This window comes from Siniperca chuatsi, linkage group LG12 (genome assembly GCF_020085105.1).
Source record: "Siniperca chuatsi isolate FFG_IHB_CAS linkage group LG12, ASM2008510v1, whole genome shotgun sequence".
Classification (NCBI taxonomy): domain Eukaryota; kingdom Metazoa; phylum Chordata; class Actinopteri; order Centrarchiformes; family Sinipercidae; genus Siniperca; species Siniperca chuatsi.
This window is the reverse complement of record NC_058053.1, coordinates 8,011,361-8,032,864: the sequence shown is the minus strand read 5'-3', so window position 1 is coordinate 8,032,864 and position 21,504 is coordinate 8,011,361. Positions and strand designations below refer to the sequence as shown.

Below are 21,504 nucleotides of genomic sequence, written 5' to 3'. Positions count from 1 at the left end.
GGCTCCAGAGCACCATTGTCCTCAGAGCCCCAAACTGACTTAGTCATCAATATGGCAGCCATGGTCAGGGGCAACCTGACCCAGGACTATACAATGGTAACGCACTGACACAACAGTTTGATTGGTGTGGCAGGATAATAGACACATTCTGGGAGCTGATCCCCCCTCTCTCTCTCTCTTTCTCTCCCTCTGCTGTAGGTAAACTGGATCCTAAACCAGAGGTGGGAAAAGGGCCCAAGGCATCCCACACAGTGAGTACAAGGACATGTGCCAATTTCATCTCGAGAGCATCCTCGTCTCCTTCTTTTCCAATGGTTGATCTGGAAAGAGTCAACCGGATTAACTGCTATAATAAAAAGCTACTTTCAGACAAGGACTAATTGGGAAACCTGGTTTATCACTCCTTTGTATTCCTGCATTTATGGCTTTGAAACACATAGTTTTAGCTATAAAAATAAGGTGCATCATCCCCCAAATATACAGTATGCTACACAATGCCATAGGGCTCATGGTAGGAGTATTTTACAGTATATGCTCCAAAGAAAGACATTGATGTGCTCTGTGGCTTTGCTAGACTATACTTGCAATTGCATCAGTGCTCTGGTAAATATAATATATAACATAGTCTTGTAAATGTAAAAAAGAAGAAAAGTAGTCTATTGTAAGAAATAGGAACTAATAGACTTTCAACGAGAGTACTCATGAGATCTGAATATGAGGGCTGAGTGACAAATACAATGTAGGCTTAATAGAGACATAATTGTATTTGCTTTTTCAGCTTAGTTCCTATTTTAAATATCCAATGACATTTTTTACTATATAAATAACAAATATATCATAGATGTTTCTCAATGAATCACATCTAAATATGTTTTCACTCCTGTGTTTTAAAAAGTTACATCCTTTAGAGCCTCAGAAAACATGACTAACATTAATAAGTTAAAGATTAGTCACCATATTAATAGACCTGTAATTTAAATTGGTAGTGAGGTTCCAATACTGTGTTTAGAATCTTTGTGTTGGGGCTACCGTTTCTACATTTGATTATATATTTGTCTTCGTTGTTACATTTCAGCAAACAGCTATTGAGGAAGATCACACTGAAACGTTTAACATCATGAATGAAAACCATCTCACAGTGATGTATTATATTGTACTTTTGCGCGCTTATTCATTTTTTGTTATTACTATTGCTTTCATTCTTATAATATAATAGAAACAGTTTATTTATATATATGATAATTTGGTGTGTACTGACAAACTGTATCTCCATAGCTGACTGAACACAGGTAAACCATCAGTTCTGAACCATACATACAGTAAAAGGCTTTGCTTGTCAGAGTAAACACAGACTTGTTAATTCTGGTCCTGTTATTTTGTCTTGCACATTTTGTAATTTTTTCATACACCAGTGTTACAACACTATCCACAGTGTTGCGACAAGCAAGGAACAGTGGATTTTAGATGTATTTTCTTCATCATTGGTGACATCTAGTGGCAAAGGTATTTATTACATTCAGGTTGGCAGAGACTTGTAAAACCGGCCTGCTCTGTTTAAAATGAAGGTTCATTTTATTGTCAGAGTAGGACTGAGATGGAGTTTAGATGGAAGTGTATAATGCCAGAAACATTGACAACAGTGACAACAACAATCCAGCCCCAGTACATATACAGATAAAGGACTTGGCTAATTCAGTTATGACTCTGTGTGTGTGTGTGTGTGTGTGTGTGTGTGTGTGTGTGTGTGTTCCACCTGTGGGCATGTGTGAGCTGTTTACTTGTATGAACAGCTTTCTCATTGTCTTCTGTTAACCCATTCATTGTTCTTCTCTCTACATGTGTGTGTGTCTTTGTGTGTGTGCATGTGTCACCCTACTCTCCCCCAAGGCAGGTGACGGGCAGGTGAAAGGACAGGCTTATATAGACAAAGATGGCATGTGTGTGTGTGTGTGTGTGTGTGTGTGTGTGTGTGTGTGTGTGTGTGTGTGTGTGTGTGTGTGTGTGTGTATCTTTGTGGGTGGATGCATGAAGAAGGACTTTCATCTTTCTTCACCAGGTCTGATAAAATTGATCAGCTGTTAATTCTCATCCTCATGTACACACACACACACACGCAGAGACAGACAGAGAGAGAGAGAGAGAGAGAGAGAGAGAGAGAGAGAGAGAGAGAGAGAGAGCTCATTTCCTGTTAAATACAGCTGGGGGATTTGCATGTGCCAGGGACAATGTAGTCCAGTGGAGAGCTAGTACAGTTCTACTTTGAATCCTTATCTTGCTGTATAAAAAAACCATTCATTTCTTCTCACTGGTCACATGGCTACTGGTCACTTGTTTCATAGCATTGAGGAAGCAAGTACAGGATCACAAGTTCTTTTATAATGGGGCAAACTTCTTATCCACCAGAAAAAGGTCCTTTACTTTTTTCTGATCCCAGATGGGTTTATGTTTGGAGCGGGTTAAAGGTTCATCTCTACATTCGGCAGTCAAATGCAAAACATAATGGGGTGGTGGTTTTCTAATGGTTTGGGCAGCCATGTACTAGGATCCATTATCTGATTACGCTGCATGGTCGTGTAACTGTCACAGAATTTTAGATCATTTTACATTACCAGGTGCACCCTACAGAATCGGTGCAAACAAAGGTAATAATAAATCAATACATAGTAATTATGAGCAGAACCATTGATCCTTGGGAGGTTCTGCTGTGCAGAGAGCTGTGTCTTATGTTTTACATCCTTCAAGCTTTTCCTTCTTTTTCCACTATCAATACTCAGTTTGAGACTCAAAATGATTGGTGTCTTTTGTGATTTTGGTGTTTTTATTTATTTATCCAACCCATACATTGCATGCACATCTGAATGGAAGCTCACCCACTTTCACACAAGCCAGTGTACTCTGCTCAGTAGCCATATTTTTTGTTTGTTTGTGAAAGCTTTTCATTGTCTTTTTTCTCCCATTAAAATAACATTAAAAATACATAGCTTAATATTTACAAACGTACATTTTAATATGATCATAATGAAATGCTGTGGAATAAGCAATAACACAACATGTAGGCATGCTCACACATCATCATCATCATCATATCAAGGAGTTTATCTCAAATGCAGAGAATTAAAAAAACATAGCCCTCATCATTTTATCTCAGAGCGAATAAAGGATGCAATATTTAAGAATATAATGTGATGGGTTTTTTGTACCTGTAGAGATTGGTTGCAATGCAGGAAGTGTGTTAACACTGCTGAGAGAGATTTTGTTTTCTTGGTCACGGTGAGTCGCAACTATTTGAATAGTCAGTGAATGCACCTGCGCGCGCACACACACACACACACACAGACACAAACGTTTGCATACAAGTGCGCGCACACACACCCGCACACATGTGACTGTTTGTATATCTGCACACTGACACACATAAACGCACACGGTGACACACAGATTGCACTGAATAAATGCCCTCCTTCAGGTGGAAGGTTACCGTGGAGACTAATCCAGGTAAGGATGATGCGAGCAGGACATCTGCTCGTACCGCCTCCACTTGTCCCCACTGATCTCAGCGCAGACAAACAAGCAGCTGGATTTACCTGCAGGAAAAACATAGAGAAATACCATGTAGGTTATATTATTTTCTGTCCATGAATTATCACTTTTGAGGTAGACAGGCACATAGAAAGACAACTGAATTGTGATGACAGGCACACACACACACACACTGCAGTTGGCAGTCAGATGCACAAACAGACAGAATGTACACAAGAGGGACAGTTTTTGCTTGATAGAGTTAAACAGGCTAAGGCAAGAATCTTTGCTATTTATCTTTGTTAATTTGTATTGATTTCATTTTTCTAAAAAAAATAAAACCAGCACTCGTTGTACCATCAGAAGGTCAGAGAGCAGAGGTAAGGAGTAGGGAACCTGGAGAGGGAACAGGCCTCGGGCATTTGCATGACTCTTCATTATCGGTAACTGTCAGAGGAAACAGCACACATCCTACAGGCAGCACACACACACACACACACACACACACACACAGCCTCTGGGAAGCACTCGCTTCACCATTCACAGATGGTAACAAACACGTTGGCAGGCACCACAAATGTAATCATGTTCCTGCTGTACAGATGCAAACAGTGGTCTTAATGGTGCAGATACAGTTCGGCCCTGCAGAGCAGAGTGCATAGGGTCATAGCCGGGGCAGTGGGAGTATTGACAAAAGAGAAGGCAAGCTTCCTGCTGGTCAAGTCAAGTTTAGTCACTTTTATTTATATAGCTCCAAATCACAAATTTGTATTAGAGGGCTTTTTATACATACATCACATTCTGTCATTGTGCTCTTGATTTGGGTAGAAAAACTCTTTAATAGAGGAAAACAAGGAAGAAACCTCAGGAGGAGCAACAGAGGAGGAATCACTCGTCCAGAGCAGACAGGCATGCAAAAGATGTAGCTGTAGTAGAATTATAATATGGAGAAAGAGAATCACAATATTAAGTTAAGAGTACTTAACATAAAGGGTTTCAGTGCTCTAGTACATGATATGTGCAGAATATGTGCTAAAAACATCAGGTTTTTTTGTTATGCCTCTTTTCCAAACTCAATAGTATACTATATTTTAATACCATTTGTGTGTCTCTCTTTACATATAGCTAACCAATTACTTCAAACAGGCAGAAAATGACTCATGTTTGCAATGATGAGTTAGTTCCCAAGGTCTAGTATGGATAACTATTGAATTTATTTATAGTGCATGTTCCTGGATTCAACCTGTTTTCACCTCATCTGCGCCAACATGTACTACAAGGGTCTTTCCTGTTGTGTGTCCTCAAAAAATGAGAGTAACAATATGATGAGGAGTTTAGGTTCTGCAGTGAAATTTGTCATGTACATAAAAAGGACTGTAGCAACAATGTGAGCACTGCCACACATTATCTGGCCTCTTTGAACGTTCTTTAGTTGTCTCATGTTGCTTTGAAAACTCTGAAAACTGTTGATTGTCAGGCCTCTTTTAAAGAAGACAAATATTACTACATAGCATTCAATGTAATATTTCCCACCTGTTCCATGGTTCCAAATGGTGATTTTTATCAACTTCCACTGAATATATCATCATATATTTCATGAGATGATGTCGCTTGATTTTGATTCTTAAAACAGTTTGCTGCACTAGAACCACATTTCCTCACACTAAGCCTTGACGTTGGATCCTAAACAAATAATCTGCATGCTAATATGGCTCCTGGAGCTGGTAGGAAGGGTGTAGCAGCAGCAGGACCAGTTGGGACAGTCAGTTTAAATGGGGGCAAGGTAACCAGGATACTGAGGAGTGTGAGCTTTCCCTTCATCTGGCTTTAAACAAATATTGACTAGAGCTTCTAGGCTCTCAGGTAAAGAATGACATGTAGGACAGGCCTACATGAGATGATTCTTTGAGATAATAAAGAGTGACGGGGGTTTACCAGGGAGACAAAAGCAATGTTAAGGGAATAATCTGCAGAAGGGAGCAAAGGTATTAAAGATATTTAGGCCCACATTAAACTTCAGCTTGAGCTTTAATGATTTCACTGGAGGAGGCAGACATGCTGCACTGCAGGACAACAACAAGTTTTTATCAGTCACAAAGAGATCCTAATGACACAGAGGCACCACTCAAAATTACTTTTAATTTGTAGGACATAATGTGTTTGATTTTCAGACAAAGTGATCGTTGGCGATTTATAATTTGCAAGCACAGAAAATTGAGCATGGTTTAGTTTTGCTCATGTCATTCTTGGCTTAGATGTACATAAATTAAAACACTTGTGTTTAAACCTCTTTTCTTTAATATAAATTGATTAAGCAGACAATTCAATAAACAATTAGTTAATGGTTAAGTTGGTCAGGGATTATATATATATATATATATATATATATATATATATATATATATATATATATATATATATATATATATATATATATATATATGGCATTCGTGTGTTTTGACACTGTATGTTACTCTGGATGCAATTGTTATTTTTCTACTAGATGAAAAAGGTGCAGCTCCAGCATTGCTTTTGAGTTGGAAATCTAACAGGACGGTTTACTCCTTAGTAAGGTGGAATAGTATAGTTGCAACACTGGCTTCATCAATTTAATACAGAGAGCTGGGCTTAAAAAAACATCTATTTAAACTACACGCTAAAGCACTGAAAGGGAGATATATTCTTAAACATAAGGAACAATAATGAATGGTGAAAGTGTGATGGCTGAATGCTACATCATATCATCCAAATGACAGATGGCCCATATCAGATGGTTTGTGTGTGGGTGGTTAATGTTTAGTTAATGATTATCATAACCTCCCATTAAGCCCATCTCTCTGCTCCCTGGTGCTTGCCTGCAGCCTCAGTTCATGACGTAGGAGATGGACAGTAATGAATAGGCCCCCAGTGGAAAATACATGCTATCATCATGAATGTGCCAATGGGAAAATGATTATAAAAAAAGCACCAAAGGGAGATAAGGAGATTATCATTCGTACCATTGTACATGTCAACCTTTTCATGACATATGCTATGATGTCGTCCAGGGGCAATTCAAACAGGCCCGAGGACAACATCTGACTAAAAAATAAAGAGTGAATGACCATCAAATGGACACTTTCCCAATGTCAGTTACAGATTTATCAGTATTGACACTGAGCCTCTGTCTCACTTGCAGTATCATTACTGACCCGAACAGACAGGTGTGTCTGTTAAAGGCGAGCAGCTTTTACATGAGCATATGGATTTATGTCTTTCTGGGGTTCATAATCTTGCTTTTACCTTTTCAGTAAAAACAGGAAAATACATGTTGGATTTAAGCTGGAACGTTTGATCTATGAACTTCCTGCCTTGATAACCTGAATCACTGATTCGATCAACTGAATTCACCTGCTGAAACCCTGCCTTTGCTTATCTTTGTTCGACACAGACACCTATTCAGAAAATGTAACAAAGAATTTTTAATTGAGTCAAATGAGTCAAGAAATTACTTTTCCATAAGTTTTTTTCTCAATTAACCTTTGGATAAGTGGTTGTAACTGCAGCAGTTAAAGTAGACAACATGTTGTCCAAGGCTGACATGGCTTTCTTTAGAGCATTGCCTGTTGCCAGCTGTATGCAAATTAGGCAGTGAAATATTCTATACACCTGGTGCTTCAGTTGCTGAAACCATGTCGTTATCAAGTCGTCCTGAATAGAGCAATAGTCCTGTACAATGCAATGTCTTATACATTTTTGAAGATTTTGTTTGACTTTCATTACAATAATTTGGCTCACTTGTGCTGCAGTAGTGTGGCAGCAATATCTGGCCTTACCCACCTGGCGCCCATGAAGCCCCCTGAAACAAATTTCACTGAAGGATCTTTTAAAAAAACCCAACCAAAGTCAACACTCCATCATTTGTCTGAACTGAGGCTTGACAGTGTTAACAACAGTGACGCTCCAGTACAGAAAAACAAACGTTGTGTCTTTTCCAGTTGCCAACCCGTACCTGCATAACGCGAGCCGAACGAACAAAACTTCATCTTCAGGTATTGTACGTGAGGCTCAACGTGAAGCAAATACAGACATGAAAAAGTCACAAAAAACGATCAAATGATGATCCGGAGGGAGAGAGAGAGCGGTAGTGAGCGCGTTAACAGCTGGCTTCTCTGTTGTCAGGTAACCTTTGGAGGGAGATTTGGAAAAGTTAGAAAACCAAGCAAATGTACAACTTTGTAAGAATGGATACTCTGAAGGAAATAAAAAAAAATGAATGAAAAGCCTTACAGCTTACCTTCAGAAGAAGCAAAGCAATAGAGGTCAAGGTGCGCAAGCTTGGTCAGGTTTGGCTTACCTTACGCGCACTGAATGTGTGCTGTCTGTGACAGGTATACCTTTTATACCTCTACATGCTCTCTCTTTCTCTCTTTCCCCACCCCTCGTGGATAAAAACGAGGATCCTCAGGGCGCGCACTGACACCTGTCGCACGGTGCGTTACTCTGATCCAATATTGACATAAAGGGGGAGGGGCGTGTGTGTGTGTGTGTTGGGGGAACACACACACGCGCGCACACACGCACACATACGAAATGAATTATTCTTACCAACCCTTTTCCTCCATCCAAAGCGCCCTCCTCCTCCTCCTCCTCCTCCTCCTCCTCCTGTGTGCCAGGCAACGTGTCTGACCTTTGTGCCTGCGTTGATCTGTAAAAAGGCGCATTGTAACGTAGCTACCTGGATCACTGTCAATTTGTCCTATTCAGCGCATGTTCGGGCATCATTTCCATATCATATGCCTTGCAAATGACTTTCTGCTGCTGGGTGGCTCACCTTGCCCGACAACTTTGGGAACAAGCTCGCTGTGGAATCCTCCAGGTGGAAGGAAACTGCTTGGGGTTTAAACTAGACATGCCACAAAAGGGAAACCCACCCTGAGACGTGAGGAAACATTGATGCAGCCTATATAAACGAAAAATATATTTCCCCAAACAGGAAATCAGAGGATCAAGACATGAATCAATGACGTTCAGGTGACAGTTTGTATAGCTGGTCCAATGGCATTAGTGTTTGACTCTGTGTGCTATTTTCTTTAGCTGTAAAAGCAAATCATTTTTGTCTGAATGGTCTCTGAAGAATAAAGTAACTGAATCTGGATATTTTTTTTGGTGATTGAATAATCAGTTCATCCAGTATGCACACATTTATAAATCGATATTACAGAAGACTATTTGTAATTTTTAAAAAAAAGGATTATTAAAGGAGCTCTAATCAGCCAACTGAAAAGAAGCTGTTACATAGGTAACAACATGAACAATGATAGCGGGCCAATTAGAAATCTTGTTACTGCTCTGTGGGTTGGACCTCTTTGGTTGCAAACTTACTGCATGTCTTTAAATGAAAGGAACACTCCTCCGATTTGGCACATACAACGCAGTTTACGCAGTCATGGTTAGTGCTACTCAGCTTGTGGAAACAAGTGTTTTTTGTGGCTCTGGAGGAGCTTTGTCAAGGCTGAAAAAAATAACCCTGATGATGTCATCAGGGTTTTATAGGCTTGAATCTGACAGAAAACCTGCATTAAAAACTGGGGGCATGGAGTTTGGAAGATAAGAGCATTTAACAGGCAGGAGAGGTCTAATAACAGATCCAATTGAGTTGCATTATGGGAATTGTAGGATCCAAGCTTGACTACTACTACGGACTAAAAGTCAGGATACCTTTGCCCCTGCTGCTTCAATTTAAAACCCATTTAAAGTTTATTTAAAGGAAGAATAATTACATAGATTTTATAGATTGTTTTTTCAATGCATCAATTCATTAACTAATAATTAACCACTGTCTTCACACATTTTACTGCATTGAACATGATTTTGACTATATATACACAATTATGCTTACATTAGCCAAATTGCATGATATATACTATAAATCAAAACCAACAAAATATCCTAATTAATATTATTATATTGAATTCAACCATATTTCCCAGCTGTAACGAAGGGCTACTGAGAAAACTACAGCAACTTAAGTTCAATATTCACACTGACATTGAATTTGTGTATTTATTAGATTTTTTTAGAAGCAATTCCATCAAGCTGGAATTCTGTTCTGGCTTACTGTCAAGAGAAAATATAACAAAGGTTTTTTTTTTATTCATAATTCACAGCTCAGTAGACTCATCGCTGATATAAACTTAGTATTATCTTTTATGGAGCTTTATATAGGGTTATATGTCAACAAATAGATGATTTTTTTAAAGGGAAAAATACAAACTAAAATTTGAAAGTCTCCAATAATTACCAGAGTTTATTTTGTGATACCTTCATTGTTGGTTTGAGTGAGGTTGTTTTTTTCCCCAATATGATAAATTCTCATTTTGAAATACAGCATTTAAACCTTGCTAAACGAAATAGCAAGGCATATAATCCTGGGTAATCCAGATTTTACATTATGTTCAAAAGGCATCTGATTTAAGATGTTTTAATTTAACATTAAAATATATACTGTATGTAGTGTAGACTATAACACTTGATTACAAATTGATTATCAACATTTAGGTATGTTCAATTAGAGTATGAAAAACTATTCACAAAAGGTAGAATGGCATCTCACTTCTTCCACCTCATGCAGATAGAGGTCTATATTAAACAGTATAGTATTATAGGCAGTGCCTATATGTAAAATAGGGGAGCAATATTTAGCAATAAACTGGAAAAAGAATAGTTTTTCAACTCGATTTATTGAAGTATTTGTTCTGTTACAAAAAAATAGGAAAGTACATGGAGGGAAAAAGCCGAACAAGGTCTCTGTAAGAGAAGAAACTTTCATCCATAAAATCAAAGAGAATACGATAGATTTGTTTCATGTAGGCCTCATAGTAATAACACAACCGTCATGGCTCCAGGACACACGGTTTACAAAATCCAACTTGTCTACTTTTAAAAAGGGAGTTGTCACAAACTGAAGGCAATTATCTCTTGTCTAAACAAAACTTGGTTATCAACTCTCTTTTTGGAGAGACAGTTGATAAACAATGGAGAACAACTGGTTCTCCGAGATCACTGATCTATTCACATTATAAATGAATTTATATCTCGGTAGAAAAATGATCGCCTCACCTCAGTATTTGTCGTTTTACGTTAAGCAATATGGACGGCAGACATTGGACTTAAGATAGTTGTGACATCTAAATCGCCTGCAATCGGCATTCCCTCATCTCGAGGGGCTTCACACTGATCATCCAAACTAATGCTCTAACAATTTCAGTTGTTGGAAAACGTATCAAGCAGGCCGATCACTGTTCAAACGGCCCACAACTTTGTTCATAAAAGACAGCATATTCAAGTCAGGATCAATCAAAACACTATTTGAAACCCATCATCCTTTACTGAACTGCGACTGACCAAGCTGTTCCATTTCCATGAGTTTAAATCAACTTAATACTGATACTTTGTGAAGCTGAAGTACAAAATGAGTGGCTCTGGGAATAGCAGAGACTTGTTAGGAGGTGTCACTTGTTCTTTGGAGGAGTTCAAGAGATTGTCTTGTGATTTTGTGAAAAGCGATGCTTAAGATCCAGATAGGACAACTCAAAATAAAAAAGATCCTCGACGGTGTCCCAGAATTTCAACCTAAATATCATATCAACAATTAAGTAAGAATTAGCCATACCCACTCTTATTGTTACTACAAATCCCGGTCTAGTATTTCAGCACTTGTATGAAAGCATAAACATGGTGGGTTTGTGACAAAGAAAAACCTCACCTTGACTCGAAGCGGCAGTCTTTGTATTCCTGCATTCACAAACAAATCCTCAGGGGACTTTTGAGAGTTTAGCAGCCACCTCATTCAAAAAACAACAAAAAAAAAAATAACCACCAGCTATTCTAGGTAATCTACGACTTATCTCCAACTCTGCATGGTTTGACCTGGACAGGAGGAACTAACTCAGTCTTAAGAGGAATACTGAAACCTTTAGCCTTAGCAGATGGAGTTCAGGTCAAGTTGTGCAGCTTATTAATAGGACAGAATCAAAAGAACACATTTACATACTCAGCAGTAAAGTGTCCAATTCCCTACACCTGCCAAGTACCCCTTGCAAATGCTATTAATTGGTGTGGTTGTGTATAGAACAGGTGTGCATTTTGATGTGGCAGTTTGGTGTGCAGACGCACATGTCTACATACGTTTCTATGTATACAACTATGTGCACACTTGTTATCCACGAAAATATTCAAATAAAATAATTTTTAGAGTTGTAGCTTAAACTTGAAATTAGACGCAATGATGCAGATGATGCTCCTGAGCTCTTATTGGCCACTCCGGCCCAGTCTCTTTGTGTAAGCCTCCCAGCCTGACTTTCTGTATGACTCAGCAGCTTTCAGCCTATCAGGGGCCTCCAGGATACCCCGACCGACAATGATGACATCAGAGCCTTTGTTGTAGAGGGCTTCCTCCGGAGTGGTGTACTGCTGGCCCAACGCATCACCTGTGAGAGAGGGAGACACAGAGAGGGATGGGAGGAATGGGTGAGGAGGGGAGACAGAGAAAGGGGCAGGTGGTTGAGGAGTATAAGGGGGACTACTCATAGCAGGCCCAGCAATCATTTCTTGTACTATAGCTCCTCCCTGTGTTAAAGAGGAGTCACAACACCAGAAAAGAGAGCAGAGTGAAAAGTCATCAAGGTATTTTAATCTTTTTGCTGTACATGTTTAAGGTATTAAAGATAAATCACCTGTAGGAAAAATAACTATCCTACAGGACTTAATAAGTCAGCACACCTTGTTATTTAGACACTGACACATTTTATTGTTGAGTTGGCTCTGTATTCCAGCACACTGGATTTGTGAAAGAAACTTCAATCTGATGACATTTACATCCTCATCAAATGAACTGTGTGTGGAATTGTATCCCTTTATATACACACACAACTTTTAGGGCACCAAAAGAAAATGGAAAAAGTAACAAACTTAAGTTAATTTTATTCCAAACTGCAGTCGTTGTTTTAAGCGTACGAGCAATAGTCAGCAGCAGATGCCTGGCAGCTTCCCCTGTGTGGCTGTGCCAGGCTTGTCCTGCAGCCATGTTCACTTATTAGTTGTTTTTAGGACCGTTTGCCTTCAGCAAGTGATGTACATGCTCAGTTGGACTACAGTCACTGATTGGCCATTACGATGTCCTCGATAGCCTTGTCTGTAAGTTAACTAGTGGCATTGTCCTAATATTGGGTACTATGTATAAAAAGGGCTTATTGTCCTACACTGTTCACCCAATATGAATGTTAACACGTCAAACTCCCTTAAAACGTTGCCACTTTAACCTTATAATGTTTCATTTCAAATCTAATGTGGTGAAGTACAGAGAAAAACTATTTAAAATGTGTCACTGCCCAAAAACCAATGGGCCACATTGTAAGAGGTTCAACTTTGTTGTAGTGGTGCATGTTTTATTCTAGACAGTTCAAATCAACCAAATGCAAAGAAATGACAAGTTTAATCAAAATGCAATGTCAAATTTACCTCCAGCATGCATCTGTACCCCAGGGGTCATGTGGATGAACTCTGGCCTCTTGGAGATCTTCGAGCCACAGATAAACCCAATCACAAAGTTGGCCTGTTCCTCGGCCATCTTCAGCTGTAAAGACAGATAACAGAGATAAACAACTGTAAACTGGTGACCCTAAATTATGCAATATATATTTGAGTAAACTTGCAGACACATGCTTACCACAGCCTTTGTGTATTCACCAGTAGCCAGTGACCCCTGGGAGCTCATCTGTGCTATGAGCAAACAGCCTCGGCCCAGAGGCTTTCCTACAGCACTCAGACCCTTCACAACCCCGGGCCCCGGCACCGCATGGGCATTCACTATGTGGGACCAAGAGGAGATCTGGTACAAACCACCTGGGAAATGGAAACAAGTACTTAAAATATTGACAAAACAGTTTTTAAAAGTCATTTTTTTCACAGATGTATTTCACACATAAGGCATGTCCAATTTTGGAATGAACATGTCAAAAAACACGTTAAATCCTTTCACCTTCATACTGATGCCTGACTGTGTTCCCGATGTCAGCAAACTTGCGATCTTCAAAGATGAGGAAGTTGTGTTTCTCAGCCAAAGCCTGCAGTTTCTGGCTAAAGGTCCCTGTGTAGTCCTGTTAGCACACATAAGAATAGCATTAGATTATATGTCCTGACAATATTCCTCTTGTTAAATATGGACTGGTTTCACTCCAACCTTTAGGATGTCTACATGGGTCTTCAGCACGCAGATGTTGGGACCTAGAGAGTCTGCCAGCTGAAAGAGCTCCTCGCTGCTCATCACGTCAGCAGACACGCAGAGGTTGGACTGCTTCTCCTCCATGATCTTCAGCAGCTTTGATGCCAGAGGGTGAATGTCTGCAGACGAGAGGAGGGAAGAGACTGGATGAAGAGATTCATTTCAAAATGCAGTATTTCACTATTTAAAATGACACCAACTCTTGTCAATGTAAATGCTTTAAAAGTATCACTAAGATCATGCTCCCTGGAAAGTATTTGTCTGGAACACCATCAATCAGTAGTTTCAAAACCTTGCAAAGAAATATAAAATCGATCATATTTACATTACCATACTAGTGCTGGCCATTTGACTAAGGTGGAAGACTACTTACTTGGTAGTTTGGCTCGGTCTGCATAGCTCAGCTCCATGTTCTGCTCCACACATGGCTTCTTGGTGGCAGGAACATGATTTCCATTCTCCTCCTTGGGGCTGAAAGAGGCAAGTTCAAGTTGCAAATGTTACTTTGTGATTGTTACATGTAAAGTGTGCGTTAAAACACACACACACACACAAACTATACAACTGTACCTGAAAGTATTATTGTCTAGGATGAACTTGCGGACGTTCTGGGCGGTTTGGGCGTCGATGCGTTCGGCTGCCAGCAGCACATTGAGCAGCTTGAACATGGAGATGATGGGATGGAGCTTGATTCCCTCAGAAGCCAACATCTCTACACCGCCTTGCTCTCTGTCCATTAGTACTATGGCATCTGTCACCTTGAACAAATAAAGATTTCAAAAGACAATTTCACCCACTGGGGCCAGGTTTAAGATGCTTGTTGTTTTGAAAGGACTCTTAAGGTAACATTGTTACTGTTGGTGATGGGCTTCTATAACCTATACAGTGATCATTCAAACTAAAAAGTATCCATGTTATATTGTCCTGCCTACTGTAATCTTTAATACTGCACCTTCAGTCCCCCGTTGTAGAGCACTTCAGCAGTCTCCAGGATGCTGCTGCCACTGGTCACTGTGTCCTCAATGATCAGACATGTATCCCCCTCGCGAAACGAGCCCTCCACCAGACGCTTGGTTCCTGGCAGGGTTACGTAAGGAGCCTTATCAGTCCCTACTCTAGATAAACTGACAGTTATTGTGTCACTTTTACTGATTCAAGGCCTTGCTGAGTTCATCTTCCAGTGGAGCAAAACTGACAGCTTTCTACAATTATCTTGTCAGCTTTGTAGGGCCCTAGGAATGTCTGTGGTTGACAAACAGCTTTGCATTAGGTCAATGTCCACTGTGTTTTAAAAAGAACAATGCAAAAAGGTAAATCAGCTCCTAATCACACAGTTCAGAAAACTGCTCCTGCGCTGTCTTTTAAAGTTTTAACTTTCATCCATGTTACCCCTTACCTATCAGGGGGGTTAAGAGTAGGCGTTTGTCTTTGACAGCTGAGAGAAAGGACCTGCTATAACAAAAACTGCGCTATAAGTGAACATTTCAACCCATTAAGAGCAGTGCAAGCAGCAGCTCCTTTTGGTATCAAGATATCAAAATGGGTGAAATTCATGACGAATATGGATCTTGTCCTATTTGACGAACAGATTCATTTTCTTTTCAAATGAGCTTAGGTTCTGATACATATCACTATCCAGATTAAAGACCAAGTGTTACAAAAAACAGAACAACTCTTAACTGCAAACAAATGTTTCCACCCTAACAAATGTCATTCTTGTGGTTTCTTAGGGTTCACTAACAAATCCAAGGTCAATACTTGGCAAATAAAGCTTGCCTAGCCTTCCAGCCACCCACCATAGTCCTTGGCCTCCTTTCGCCTGATGAGCATGGGCAGTTCATGTCTAGAACAGATGATTGTGGCCAAAGGCAGAGCTGTGTATGGAACCCCACACACCGAGTCAAACTGTAGCCCCTCTTCTTGCACTCGCTGGTATATGAGACTTGACACCTGCAAAGAAAACAAGAACATTTTTTTTTCCACCACGCCTACAAGGTTTACACTACATTAATGAGTAACTTAGTTGGAATCCATTCTGCTGATACCTCTAAAGGTGATACACCCTACAACTTACAGACAATTGTTTTTGATGAAACCTTTTAATGTCTACTAGGTTAAGTTAACATGATCAAATAATGGCAAGCTATACCTAACATTTCTTGCACAAACTTGCAAAGATGATAATGTTCAATGTTGTTGACACTGTGTCAAAGAGATTTTGATTCAACTATACGATCACTTTGGAGGCTTTGGTGAATGTGTTTGTATTAGAGTGCATTGTACTGATTGATGTTTCGAATTTGGCACGTGTTTACCTGGTTCATGAGCGCTGGGTGGGACACGAGAACTCTCAGGTCGATGTAAATGGGGGTCAGCATGCCGCTCTTCAGCTTGTATTCTCCGAACTTCACCGCGTTCACATCGTGGAGCTTCAGGATTAAACTGTCAATAGAAACGCTTTCCATCTTGTCGCGTGTTCAGGAGATTTAACAGGAAACCTCTCTAACTCGTGTCCCGCTCTTCGCTTCCGCAGCTGCAGCAACGGAAACAGCACTTGCGCTCCGATTTCTTCAGAATAAAAGTAGAGTCATCTCTACTCTGATTTTGAGAGTATCTCGACATATTTTTATATTTTGTGCATTAACAATCAACGTCCGGCACAATGGCAGGTCAGAGTGCATCAACAATCCGTTAAAATGGAGGATATGGAGGCTCTCTTTAAAACAAATGACACATAATAATATTTATAAGATCAGATCAAACGTCATTGATCCCAGGAGGAAATTTTAGAATTACAGCAGCACGGAAAGAAGACCAAAGAGGTTGATAGCAACATATGTTATGTTTTTGATACTATTATTAATCTAAGATTTAGTGCACGAGTAAATATAACATTTATTCAAGAACGATTTTCCGTCATTTTATTCTGAAGGAAAGGCGCCTTAACCGGAAATCTCTCCAGCAGAACCAATGGCAGAACGCATTTTGCATTCCGCGACACCGCAAGGGAGATTGATTTCCGGTATAGTTTCTTTTGCTTTTTATAAAAAAGGCGCAGACCTTCCACATACCAAGGGATTATGGACTCGAAAACTGGCTCAAATCCTTTATTTATATATGGAATCGCAACGATATGTATGTCTGGTTATTGTCTTACATTTTCTTCTGTCAAACAACTCAGATCTTACCAAAGTTGGTTCCTGGAGTCATAGTCTAAAATTAAAGTCTGTGTATCCCAGACACCTAAGAAAGAACCTGGAAAATACTCATCCTGCCCCAACAAAAAAACTGACAACAATTGGCTTGGATTTTTTTTTCAGTTTATTAAAAAGATTCAGTCCACAGTAGTTCAGATTTTGGCACCAACAATATAAAAACAAGTTAATCAAAAATAAAGTGTACACCCCCAAAAAAGCATTGAACAAAATGCCTGAATAAAAAGGGATAAATAAAAGAAATGAATAAAATAATACAAACATGTATGTAATTAAAATGCATTTGACTTGGAAATGATGGTGAATTTTCCAATATATTTTTGAAATAACATAACTTTTGGTCAGTCAGCTTTTGCTTTATAGATTTTATAGGTGCATTATACCTTATGTAGTTTTAAAACACCCACATTACAGATCACAGAATCACATCTACATGGTGACTTCAAGAGCCTATACTGTAATAATAATAGGGCAATGTTTTTAATACTAACTTAAAAGTAACAGTGCTTATCTTTTTAAGGAAAGTTTGTTGTTTTGAATTTCTTGTAATTCAAAGAGAAATCTCAGTGACCCGTTGCTCTGCTCATCAAACTAGCAGGACACTGACCATGGAGAGACAGACGGGACACTTACAGTATTGTATGGCTTTTACAACTGTAATCCCCTTCATTACATAGAATGCTGATTCGAGTTAATAAAAACTGTCTAATCAATTTTATTTAAATCTGACTGTCATGTCTGTCTAGGTCCTGTCTCCGACAGGAGATGTAAAAGTTGTTTTGGAAAACAATGGAAATACTGTATGGCTTTGGAATTCCTTTGCAATAAACTCACTCTCCTTATTTGGAAATGTCTAAGGAACCAGAAAATGCATTATATCATTACCTAAATGTTTTCAGAATGTATATTAGTCACAGTGAGATTCAATATCACGGGGAATGCAACAAATTATCAGGGAACATAATTATATAAAATCAGACACATTTGGAGTGGTGTGTTTTTTCTTGGTCAAAGGAAGAGAATTGTCATGGAATGTTTTAATAAAAATAAAAGTCTGAATGCAACAGTAAAAATACACAACAATACTGCATCTGGTGTGTGTGTGTGTCAACAGTATGTTTGGGGTAGGCAGGTTTGACGTGATAAAGCAGCAGGATTTGTGCTCTGACAGATTGATGTCAAAAATTCATTGGATGAAGAAATCCTTGTTTCTACTGAAGAAGAAAGGATCCCAACCAACATGAAAAGTTGGAAAGATCTTTGAAAAGGCACAGAGGTTGGTGTAGAAAAGTCTTGTTAAGGCACTTAAATTTGGTGAGGGGAAAACCTTTAAGGCACAGATCTGATGGAAATGTCTTCTTTGAATGAAAACAGGAGGCTTCCTTCTTGAAGCAGTAGTGACGCTGTAAGGGGTCTCACTTCTTCATCCTCCTTTACTCATACTCCCCTCTTCTCTACTCTGAGGGGCTGTGAGCGTCCGCAAGCAGCTCCGGCCTCAAACATTCAATCGGACATTGGATGTTCTAGAAAGTAGAAAGGGGCAGGGCAAGAAGAGAAGGAAAGAGAGAAGAGCAGATTAATTTTGACTGGCAACATGCTCTAAAATTAGTGAGAAATTACAGATCACCAAAACTATGCTGACTTTAATACTTAATAATTGCATATTAGGTTTAATTGAAACATTAATTTGTGGAGAACTAACAGACAGTAGCAGCCACTGAAAATGAGTAACGTGTGACTATTTTATTAATGGCCATCCACTTAGACACATTTAGATAAACCGGGTATTGTTGCATTTGAAGGATCAGTGGAGATGGATGAAACAACGTCCTATTCAATTCAGGTTTGAAGAGTATGTATACAGTGTGTAAATATCTGTGACTAAATAGTAATATTAATTCATTGCTTTGTTTTATTTTAGAGCAGAAGATTAGTAGAAAAACCTAAAGTGAGACACTCACCAGTTTGCCTAGAACGTTTTCTCTGTACCGGTCGTAGGCATCTGAATGAACAGGTTGAAGGAGGTCAGCGTCCACATTAGTATGTCCTCCCGGCCTTCTGCACTTCTCACAACGCCAGCCCTGAAGACGGGGAGGGGAAGGTTAATGCACACACACAAACACAGTCTGATCACAAGGACTCCATAATGCAGTTCTGACGGTAGAACATGTCTGAATAGGAGGCATACACACATACAAAAGAAAGAGAATTTGTACTCTCTTACTAAAACCAAGTCTTAACCCTCGAAAACCAGTCTCTGCCCATGGGGACCTCAATTTTTGTGGCACAAGTCCCTATGGGTTAGTGTGCATTCAGGTTAAAGTCCCCACCAGGATATAACAACATGAAACACACACACACACACACACACACACACACACACACACACACAGTGTTATGCACCTGTTGTCCTCCATAGCAGGTACAGGTACAGATGGCGCCCAGGTATTCCTTCTGCCACTGGTTTCCCACCTGGTACATTTTCCCATCGTCATAACATGTTGACTCATCTGGAGGGTGAGAGTTACATATTAAAGATCAAAACATTTTTCAATTTTTTATGAATTCTCAATTCATTTCATAACAGGCATGAATAATAAACAACTACATAGAAATATTTAATACAATTAAATGTAAGTGTATTTTGTGACACACGATATACTAAACTAAACTAAGCAGAATAATCCTGTATCACAGCACTGCAAACCTGATGTCTAACTGTATAGGTCTAGTTGTGTTTGTGTATGTATGTGTGTGCCAGTCTATACTTACGGGGTTCACATTTGAATTCTCCTTTGCCATTGCCCAGGCAGGTGCAACTCATCATGTGACCATTCTCAGCACGGCGATCCCACTTCTCGCCGATGTGGTAGTTGTTACCGTTGTCATGACACCACTCTGGAGGAGGGCGGAGAAGTAGAGAGAGAGAGAGCGAAAGAGAGGATGAAGGGAGCGAGGAGCAAGAGAGGGGGAAGAGAAATGCATGAGGGTGTCATGGATAAGGAGGAAGGTTGGAATGAAATGGCAAAGAAGGGGAGAGCAAAGGGTGAGTGGAATGAGAGTATGGAGGAAGGAGAGTGAAGTGGATATATGAGAGAAGTTCATCAGTTAATGTAACGAGCAGCCAAACAAAAATTCAAAAGTTCAAACTTTTCCTCTCCACGCTGCAGACTCACAGCATTCACAGATACTGGTTTTTACACAGCTAAATTCACAACCTCTGTAAAACACAAAAAAGCCCTACATCTGTGTAACATGTGCAAAATACATTTGTCATCACATCCTTTAGATTAGACAGGATGATTGAGTTTTACTCATTCCCAGTTAAATATACACATTGTCCCAGTGCAGGACACACACACACACACACACACACACACACACACACACACACACACACAGAGACATACAGACAGTGACTTTGAACCTATGGCAAATGGATGGTGATCTCAGTTTCTGGTATTGTCGTGTTAGCTATATGGACAATACAAATAACTGAGACGGACACTGGCCAGTTAGCTTAGCTTAGCTTTCTGCTGTCTGCCCTCTTACTGCGATGTTTCACAGTTTACAGAGGCAGAGCAGAGAGACCAACATGGGCAGACTACATACAGACTCATACATAGTAAAGAAATGATCTTAACAGTCTTTATGATTGCAGCAGTTTGCTGTAAATTATCTTGTTACCAGTGCCAAGGCTGCCCATGCCATCATTTTATTACTGCGTGTTGCTGCACATAGAACACAGATTGTACAATTCTATGGCTTTTGAACTGCAGCTAAGGAATCTATAATGTATAATGTAAAATGTATTCATTTTTTGTGTTCCACATAGCTCCAACAAGTCTTTTCAGTTTTGTCTATAATATATTCGTTTTATAATTTCCTCTTATAAATTCCTCTTGAGTAAATCACATAGAATTATTTGATTTCTAATTCCATGGTGTGTTTGCAAAGCATGCTGGGATGGGGTTATTAAGCCACTCACTGGATGAATCACACCTAAAATGGCCACTGCCCAGCCCCAGGCAGTGGCACCACAGCTTGAAGCCTGTCTCAGACATGCGCTCCCACTCTGAGCCCACCTCATGGTAGGTTTGTGTGAATGTGTCGTAACACACGTCCCGGTTGGTGGTAATGGGGATGTCACCTGGAACTAAGGGACGGAAGAAAAAAATATGTTTACAGTAGAACCAACTGATGTGATTTACCTTGTCCTAACTTGTAATGACAGAGAAACACAGATGATACAAACAATATGCGCTATCATTTGATTTAAATAGTATATTTATCAAATTATTAATATTAAAACTTTACCAGCATTGCCAACGGTTACGACTTCCTCCAAAACCTTCTCTTTAGCCCCGCCTCTCATGGCCTCTACTATGACGTTGTAGGAAGCTCCGGATGTCAATCCAATCAGCGTGGCACTGTTGGAGCTGCCAGGGAGACGCATCTATATGGAGGAAGAGAAAGTTAATAAGTGGCCTTTACATCTCCAGCAGT

At 39.6% G+C, this 21,504-nt stretch overlaps 2 protein-coding genes and 2 long non-coding RNA genes across 4 annotated transcripts in view; 1 reads left to right on the top strand and 3 right to left on the bottom strand.

Annotated features, from left to right (window-relative positions):
- Window positions 1-15: 15 nt before the first annotated feature.
- LOC122885981 lies at window positions 16-2,024 on the top strand. The gene is made up of 2 exons (XR_006380224.1): window positions 16-96; window positions 199-2,024. It is a non-coding gene; the product is annotated as an uncharacterized LOC122885981 (long non-coding RNA).
- Window positions 2,025-4,242: 2,218 nt separating this feature from the next.
- On the bottom strand, window positions 4,243-7,857 carry LOC122885979. The gene is made up of 2 exons (XR_006380223.1): window positions 7,796-7,857; window positions 4,243-7,685 (listed from the first exon to the last, which is right to left on the bottom strand). It is a non-coding gene; the product is annotated as an uncharacterized LOC122885979 (long non-coding RNA).
- Window positions 7,858-10,222: 2,365 nt separating this feature from the next.
- On the bottom strand, window positions 10,223-16,339 carry umps (uridine monophosphate synthetase). The gene is made up of 10 exons (XM_044217420.1): window positions 16,099-16,339; window positions 15,580-15,733; window positions 14,736-14,860; window positions 14,354-14,541; window positions 14,157-14,254; window positions 13,742-13,902; window positions 13,541-13,658; window positions 13,229-13,404; window positions 13,021-13,135; window positions 10,223-11,990 (listed from the first exon to the last, which is right to left on the bottom strand). Exons 1-10 carry the CDS (start codon window positions 16,246-16,248, stop codon window positions 11,812-11,814), a joined length of 1,464 nt encoding a protein of 487 aa, XP_044073355.1. The 5' UTR covers window positions 16,249-16,339; the 3' UTR covers window positions 10,223-11,811.
- A 747-nt stretch (window positions 16,340-17,086) lies between these two features.
- fn1a (fibronectin 1a) overlaps window positions 17,087-21,504 on the bottom strand; it is a 34,488-nt gene continuing 30,070 nt past the window's right edge. Inside the window, exons 44-49 of the mRNA XM_044216862.1 lie at window positions 21,316-21,454; window positions 20,987-21,154; window positions 19,771-19,896; window positions 19,402-19,508; window positions 18,960-19,079; window positions 17,087-18,521 (exon numbers count right to left, since the gene is read on the bottom strand). Coding sequence (XP_044072797.1) covers window positions 18,453-18,521; window positions 18,960-19,079; window positions 19,402-19,508; window positions 19,771-19,896; window positions 20,987-21,154; window positions 21,316-21,454 — 729 coding nt within the window. The 3' untranslated portion in view covers window positions 17,087-18,452. The remainder of the gene's footprint in view (window positions 18,522-18,959; window positions 19,080-19,401; window positions 19,509-19,770; window positions 19,897-20,986; window positions 21,155-21,315; window positions 21,455-21,504) is intronic.

Bases quoted from the DNA above. Each gene is read 5' to 3' on its own strand.
- umps (XM_044217420.1), bottom strand. From the start codon at position 16,248: ATGGAAAGCGTTTCTATTGACAGTTTAATCCTGAAGCTCCACGATGTG. The intron at 13,903-14,156 runs GTAAGTAGTCTT...TCTCGTCTGCAG, and splicing joins AGACCGAGCCAAACTACCAA to ACATTCACCCTCTGGCATCA. The intron at 13,136-13,228 runs GTAAGCATGTGT...CTGTCTTTACAG, and splicing joins GTGAATACACAAAGGCTGTG to CTGAAGATGGCCGAGGAACA.